The sequence below is a fragment of the Thrips palmi genome, unplaced genomic scaffold (genome assembly GCF_012932325.1).
Source record: "Thrips palmi isolate BJ-2018 unplaced genomic scaffold, TpBJ-2018v1 HiC_scaffold_3, whole genome shotgun sequence".
Classification (NCBI taxonomy): Eukaryota; Metazoa; Arthropoda; class Insecta; order Thysanoptera; family Thripidae; genus Thrips; species Thrips palmi.
This window is the reverse complement of record NW_023144630.1, coordinates 6,065,936-6,073,618: the sequence shown is the minus strand read 5'-3', so window position 1 is coordinate 6,073,618 and position 7,683 is coordinate 6,065,936. Positions and strand designations below refer to the sequence as shown.

The 7,683-nt window shown below is 52.2% G+C and overlaps 1 protein-coding gene across 1 annotated transcript; it reads right to left on the bottom strand.

Annotated features, from left to right (window-relative positions):
- Window positions 1-5,554: 5,554 nt before the first annotated feature.
- LOC117648671 lies at window positions 5,555-7,681 on the bottom strand. Its single transcript, XM_034391326.1, has 7 exons — window positions 7,496-7,681; window positions 7,250-7,410; window positions 6,938-7,103; window positions 6,609-6,838; window positions 6,262-6,499; window positions 6,039-6,147; window positions 5,555-5,957 (listed from the first exon to the last, which is right to left on the bottom strand). The coding sequence occupies exons 2-7, from the start codon at window positions 7,357-7,359 to the stop codon at window positions 5,812-5,814; spliced, it is 999 nt and encodes a 332-aa protein (XP_034247217.1). The 5' UTR covers window positions 7,360-7,410; window positions 7,496-7,681; the 3' UTR covers window positions 5,555-5,811.
- Window positions 7,682-7,683: the final 2 nt, after the last annotated feature.

Below are 7,683 nucleotides of genomic sequence, written 5' to 3'. Positions count from 1 at the left end.
CAAATACCAATTGCCCGTTGAGAAAGTACGAAGGCCCGCCTGGGATCTGACGCAGTGGCTGCTGAAAGTCGGCCCAAAACACGATTTTTCAAAGACATTTTTGACCGTTATGATCAACATTGAGACAATACTGCTCCCAAACTAAGGCGGATAATCCCACTCCGTAACAAACGCATGCTAAAGGAGGGGTCCGGTGGGGTCGCTAAATTTTTCCAGGGGGATCGCGGAAATTTGGGCTACAAATTTGGGGTGTCGCGGAAAAGGTTGAGAACCGCTGCCCCATTCTTCCGAGGGGATTAACGGAGCGGCTCCCCTAGTTAATTAATACAGCTCCACACCTGCCCAACTAACCCTTTCGCTCGGACAAGCCGAGCCGAGCGCCCCACTAACACAACGGAACAGACTGTGCCGCGTCGGCGCAGCGGCCCAACGGTGTGTCGCCCGACAATCAAATCCTTTATCGAGCGGCCAGACCGAGCAGGCAGGCAGGCAGGCAGGCAGGCAGGCAGGCAGGCAGGCAGGCAGGCAGGCAGGCAGGCAGGCAGGCAGGCAGGCAGGCAGGCAGGCAGGCAGGCCAGGCAGGCAGACAGGCAGGCAGGCAGGCAGGCAGGCAGGCAGGCAGGCAGACAGGCAGGCAGGCAGGCAGGCAGGCAGACGGGCAGGCAGGCAGGCAGGCAGGCAGGCAGGCAGGCAGGCAGGCAGGCAGGCAGGCAGGCAGGCAGGCAGGCAGGCAGGCAGGCAGACAGGCAGGCAGGCAGGCAGGCAGGCAGGCAGGCAGGCAGGCAGGCAGCCAGCCAGCCAGCCAGCCACCCAGGCAGGCAGGCAGGCAGGCAGGCAGGCAGGCAGGCAGGCAGCCAGCCAGCCAGGCACCTGCCCCAACCTCATTAGGAACCAACAGGCCTGTCAGGCGCGCTCCCTGTTTCACGCCTCAAACTTCCACTTTTAATAGACAAATCAGTAGATCTAGGACCCCCCCCCCTTTTTTTCCCCTGTCTCTCCATTGAAAAGAAAAAGGGTCACTTTGAAAATTTTTGACGGGGACGACTCTCGCGATTGGGAAAAATTGGTTGTCAGTAGTAGTACTAAGGCAAGTTATGGTGTATGGGATAATTTTTCAAAATTCGATTTTCGAACTTTGACTTGTTTTCCAAACACAATGTGACACCTCAAATCAGCCCTCGTTTTGTTTTAGTTGTGCCACTCTGAAGCGAAACAGTGGACAAAATCATCACTGCGCTGCGGCACTTCCCAAAGTCCCCTTTGTGATTCGGAATCACTCAACATGACAGTTGCGGTTCGATACGCGTTCTTAGACACCCACCCACACGCCCCTAGCAGCCGCCACCCCCAACGGGTCAGGCAGCGGCGATTCCGGTGGAGCGTCCTGTCTCTCGCTTTCGAGGGGCGTGCCGGCGTGCCTCAGGGGTGCGAGAGAGACAGACTCCCGTCCCACGCATCGATAATGAGAGAGCAAAGGGTGAGGCCATCTGCTCGTTGACTCAACTTACAGCCGAATAATCGGACGCGCCGCTGGACCGCGACCCGACAGTCGCTGTCTCTCTCGCTCCTTCACGGGACGGTGGGGCGGTCCACGAGTGCGACAGAGACAGAATGTCCGTCTGCTGTCGCGGTAACGAGACAGCTGCAGCGGCGGCGAAGGACTCGGACACCTACACGTGAAATTTGGTCGATTCTCTTCGATTCTCCGGTCCGCACGCACAGTGGGCCAGAAGACCGGTGTAGGCGGTCCAACCCTCGGACGCGTTTTGAGCTCCAGTGTCGCTTAATGGGACTCGAACCGAACGTGTGACCCCACCAATGGATTGCGATCCGTTGGTAGGGTCACAAGTCCGGCTCGAGTCCCATTCAGCGACTCTGGAGTTCAAAACGCGTCCAGAGTTTTGACCGCCTCCACCGGTCTTCTGGCCCACTGTGGGACGACAACGGCTTTCTCACTCCAGAAAGGCCCTGTTTGAACCGAGCGCTCCCCTCACCGTAATAGTATCACACTTTCGGTCGCCACATGGCATGGCTAGACATGGCGCCTTGCTTGGCCCGCCCTGGCCCGCCTTACGGTAGACCACGGCCTGCCTGGAGCACCGCGCCGACGGATCCCTCGGGCCAGATACCGCTCCGGGCCGGAAGAAGTTTAGTGCAGCATCCTCTTGTTCGGGGCAACGGACTCGAGATAGGGCGCCTAATCCGAGAGAGATTCAACCGGCCGCCGGAGAGAAACATTCGAACAAACTCTAGACGCGTTTTGAGCTCCAGAGTCGCTAAGCAGGACTCGAACGGAACCTGTGACCCCACCAATGGATTCCTCGTTCGGAGAGCAATCCATTGGTGGGGTCACACGTTCGGTTCGAGTCCCATTTGGCGACTCTGGAGCTCAAAACGCGTCTCGGGTTTTGGCTTGGCCGCCTCCACCGGTCTTCTGGCAAATCCACTGTGCCGCATGATGTGGTGGTGCCGAGTAGTGCGCGGGCTGCACAGACTGCACATAGGCTGCACTGCACAGGTGGCCAGCGGGGCCCTTGATGGGGTAATGGGCGGCCCCGACAGCCCCGCCTCCTGCAGTGCAGGCGCAGGCCCCGCCGCCACAGGGCCGCCGCCAAACCGCTTGCGTGCGGGCCACCCGGGCCATCCACCCGGGCCATCCACGCCACCCGCGGCAAACAGGAAAACAACACACCTTCAAGCCCTTTTACCTCTTTTCCCAAGACCCTGTCACCCCGTTTTCACACCCTACCAAGCGCTCAAATAGCAGGCGGTGATTTTTTTTTAAAAAAAAAACTTAACGCCAGCATCTGCGAAGTAAACACACTGACAAACGCACACTTCTGAGCGCATTTGTGTCACATGGATAAATATACGTTTATAAGCGCGCAGCTCATAGTTTTTACTCGGCAAGTAAACCCAATTTTGCAAAATTTCTTAATTTAAGTCCAATTTTTAATTTATTTTTTTTTGCTCTCACTGTCACCCCCGCGCGGAACCAGCGCGGGCTAATTTTCGGGAGGACGGATTGAAGACGAAGTGGCGACGGCACATGAATCGCGTGTCTCTCTCGCACCTGCACTGTACGGGACGCACCACGAGTGCGAGAGAGACGCAGGGCGATGAAGACGACCCTCGGAATCAGTCTGCAGCTCGGAGGCGGGGGCGGAACCGAGGATAATAGATATAGAGGGAGAAAAAGCGGTATAAAGAGAAGGAGAGAGAGAGAGAGAGAGAGAGAGAGAGAGAGAGAGAGAGAGAGAGAGAGAGAGAGAGAGAGAGAGAGAGAGAGAGAGAGAGGAGCGAAACTATTTGGCGCACTTCCTTCCTCTTTCTTCCCCTTTCGCAATTAGGGCCGCTGGGCTGAATGAGTTGGACAGCACTGGCAGAAAAAAAGCGGCCCTTGCCGAAAACGCGAAAACGCCACGTGCGTGGGGTTCGGTTACAGGGCCTACAGGGCCTACAGGCCCGCTGCGGCGAGACATTCCGTCCGAGAAATAGCCACGCCTTGTCTCGTGGTCCCGGCCGCGAATGAGTGCCAACGGAGGGAATCCTGCGAGGGAATCGTGAATAATCGCGAATAAAAAAGAGAGAGGGGGAATTGGAAGCATTCAAACAGCAGACCTGTCCGACCGTCCGAACCAACCCCATCCCTGGGACTGGACAATCGCCGACGCGGAGCGTGGTGTCCGATGGGTTGCCTGCTTCCAGGCGCGCACTGCGTGGATCCGCCGCACAGTGGGCCAGAAGACCGGTGGAGCCGGCCAAAATTCGAAACGTGTTTTGAGCTCCAGAGTCGCTGAACAGGACTCGAACCGAACGTGTAACCCCACCAATGGATTCCTCGTTAGAAGAGCAGTCCATTGGTGGGGTCGCACGTTCGGTTCGAGTCCCATTCAGCGATCCTGGAGCTCAAAACGCGTCCAGAGTTTTGGCCGCCTCTACCGGCCGTCTGGCCCACTGTGCGACTGTGGACACGCTGGATCCACCACTGCACAGGAAGCTGAGTGACGTGCTCGCGCGAGAAAGTGTCGCGAGGGTGTGTCGGGGGCGTCGGGATCGAAGAGGCGCCTACACTGGCGTCGGGGAAGGTAGGAAGCGGCAGCAAAAAGCTTCATTGTCGTTTCCGCTGGCATCCGCTGCATCCGCGAGCGGCGCGGCTGGCGCGGCAAGACACTGCGATCGGGTTTCGGGTTCCGCCCGCCCAGTTTCCCCCTTTTCATTTCATTCCGTTGCACAGTGGGCCAGAAGACCGGTGGAGGCGGCCAAAACCCTCGACGCGTTTTGAGCTCCAGAGTCGCTAAATGGGACTCGAACCGAACGTGCGACTCCATCAATGGATTCCTCGCTTCGTTCAAAGAGCAATCTATTGGTGGGGTCCACACGTCACACGCTCGGTTCGAGTCTCTTTCAGCGACTCTGGAGCTCAAAACGCGTCTAGAGTTTAGGCCGCCTCCACCGGTCTTCTGGCCCACTGTGCGACCATCCAGCCCTTCCCTCTTGCATCCGCGCCTGCTGTCACTAGAATGCAACTCCAGCACCGCGACGTTAAATGGGTTGCCTACCCGCGGCGCGACAGGCGCTCCGCCACTTCCGGTTCATTCCGCGCGTCGCGGACATCGCTCTGTCACTCTCGCACTCGTGGGTCATCCGCGCGCATCCGCGCAGGAGCGAGAGAGACAGAGACAGTTCCGAGTCGACAGGCCTCCCGAGGGCAAACAACCCCGACGCCGCAATTCGTCTCGCCCTGGGAAAGGGAAAGGGCGGAGCCATCTCGGGTTTCACTTTCCTCGCGTTCCCACCGACGCACCCTGCCGCCCCCAGCGGGGCCCAGCGCCGGCCGAGGGCGCACAGTGGGCCAGAAGACCGGTGGAGGCGGCCAAAATCCTAGACGCATTTTGAGCTCCAGAGTCGCAAAGTGGGACTCGAACCGAACGTGTGACCCCACCAATGGATTGCTCTCCGAACGAGGAATCCATTGGTGGGGTCACACGCTCGGTTCGAGTCCCATTCAGCGACTCTGGAGCTCAAAACGCGTCTAGCGTTTCGGCCGCCTCCACCGGCCTTCTGGCCCACTGTGGGGCGCCCCCGCCGTCACGGTGGCTCCCGACCCCCCGACCCCACGCAACAGGCGGCCAGCTAGCGACCCCACCCGGCCTTCGGAAGACGGATGATGCGGACGCCGAATGAAAATGAAAAAATCAAAAGGGAGCCTCAAACCAACCTCTCGTCAATTTTTTTTAATTGTATTTTTTTAAGAAGGGAAAGTGTTTTTACCTACGCTGACCTTGAGTTTGGGCTAGGGCAGGTCGGGTTGTGGGTGTGCTGTGCTGTCGGTCGAGCGATTCAGAAGGGTCTGTCTCTGTCGCACTAGTGGAGCTCTCAGTAAGGGTGCGAGAGAGAAAGAAAATCGCTCCTCTGAATCACTCGACAGACGGGAGTGCCGATACGCCATGCAGCCCTGGTCACACCTGGCCCTGGCCTATCTTAGAAATGGGAGAGGTAGGTAGGTAGGTAGATAAATTAATTTCAAGTTTCCATTTATTCGTTTTTTTTTTCATTTTAAAAATTGCTCTGCAACAATTTTCCAATTGTTATATGCATTTGACAGACTTTGGTCGATGAGAACTTAGCACAGTTCACCATACAAGAGTTCTACTCTAATAATAAATCAGTTTACAAATTTACAGACTTAATTGTTCTTTGTCATGAAGCACTCCATGTCCCCCTCCCATGAATAGAGGCAATAATGATGGAACATTCCCACAGGGAACAAAAGCGGACAGATGGTTATTTACAGAGTAAACAGAGTTGTCACAGTTCATTAAAGAAGTCCACAACTTCCTCCAATTCTCTTTCGCGAGCTTGCTGGTGGGCCCATCTATCTTCAGCTAGTTTTTCACTAAGACGCCATTTGTCATGGTAAATTCTCTTCCCACACGCTGGACATTGCTTCCCACCTAGATTTGTAACCAATATAACGTTATTATCAAAATCTCAATTTTTTAAAACCATTCACAAACTTTCAAGCAAATACTGACCTTGAAAAGGCGGAGTCTTCATGTAGGTAAGAAGACAGTGTTGGTGAAATAAGTGACCACAATACACTCTCTCAACATGCATATCACAATTTTCATCAGTTTCTGCTTCCTACACAAAAAAAAAACATCAAGAGAATTTATCATAATAATATTTCAAAAAACAAAAAAACATTTTAAAATTACAAAATCACAGGGTACTGAGTCAAGGCCGTATTCATCTTACCTGAGGATTCAATGGCAGACACATATTTTTGCACAGCTGGCAGTTTTCTTTAGGCATTTCCTTCACAAGGTTTCCAAGGAACGACAAAACCGGAAGTACGGAAGGCTTTGGCAAAAATGGTTCATTTATTTTCTTTTTATTTAGGGGTGGTTCAACACACTTCCTTGCAATCTCTTTTGCCTGTCCAATACAAAAGCGTTGGAACATTGGAGGAAAGTTTGTATCAACATCTTGCAGGCTGCAAAAAGACAATGCTCAAAATATATGAGTCTACATATTTTTTCAATTTTAAATTATTTAAGCAAATTTTATGGGTGATATTTCTAGCCTGGGTTGAGATAACTTACATAACTGCCTTCTCAGGATAATCTTCAGGGACGATCACATTAGTTTTCAAGAAATAATTTCCCTGACATACTTTAAGAATAAGGGATGAGGATTTTTGTTTCAAACGAAGTTCATCACCTTCCACTTTAGGATCCAGCACTTTTTGCTTAATGGTTGAAATCTCATCATAACAGCAGGAGAGAGGATTTTCATCAATGAAAGACCGGATAAATTTTAAGAGATGAAGGATCTGAGAAATAATGGTATGATGAGATATACTGGTATCATTTTGTACGCATAGGGTATTTTAGTATTGTTCATCAAAGCAGCATGATTTTATCATACAAACCTGAAGTTTTCCTACGCGTTTCTTTAGATCTTGCTCACATACACTTGTTAGTTTTTCAAGTAGGTGCTCTGATAGAGTTCTGCTTTTTAATTCAATAAGCAAAATTTCTTGTGGGTACTTGGGAGGAAACTGAATGCATACTACAATTTTTTTGGTATTTGTGCGACTGAAATAAACAACATAGCAGCATTATTTCATGAATTAAAGCAAGGACACACATGAAGAAACTTTGATTGAATATATGGTTGCAAAAGTAAATAAGACTGATATTCATAACTCTCCAAAGCCTTGTAAACATTTGGTTAGCATTACCTTATTTCGACACGAACAAGTGACTCGACGCAGGAGATAAGACGACACCCAGGGATGGTACGTTCACAAAGCTTGGACACATCTTGTAGTTCATCATCAATCACTCCCATAGAAAAATTAGGTTTTTGCTTCGATTCCGAGGACAACAAAACTGGAAGGGCCTACAAAACAAAAAGAGAGAAACCTAAATTAGATGTACTGCACATCAAGGAAAAGAGTTGACAGGTGGCTTAGGTGTAACTTTACCAATGAAGCGTTGCCTCAGCAGCTTGCCATCAAAATAAATCACTGCGTAAAGTCAGAAAATTGAAAAAGAAAGTGGTATTCGAGCTGCAGACGCAGCAGCTGACACATTTCTTTCTGCTAGCTACGATAACAGAAGAACAAGGAACGGACGGAACAGGGGTTGCGTTATTCACCCTCCAAACCGAAAC

What these genes read in the sequence shown, in the direction of transcription:
- LOC117648671 (XM_034391326.1), bottom strand. Translation starts at nt 7,359, where the DNA reads ATGGGAGTGATTGATGATGAACTACAAGATGTGTCCAAGCTTTGTGAA. An exon ending in AACGCGTAGGAAAACTTCAG is followed by an intron (nt 6,839 to 6,937) that starts GTTTGTATGATA and finishes ATTATTTCTCAG; the next exon opens with ATCCTTCATCTCTTAAAATT. An exon ending in TATCCTGAGAAGGCAGTTAT is followed by an intron (nt 6,500 to 6,608) that starts GTAAGTTATCTC and finishes GTCTTTTTGCAG; the next exon opens with CCTGCAAGATGTTGATACAA.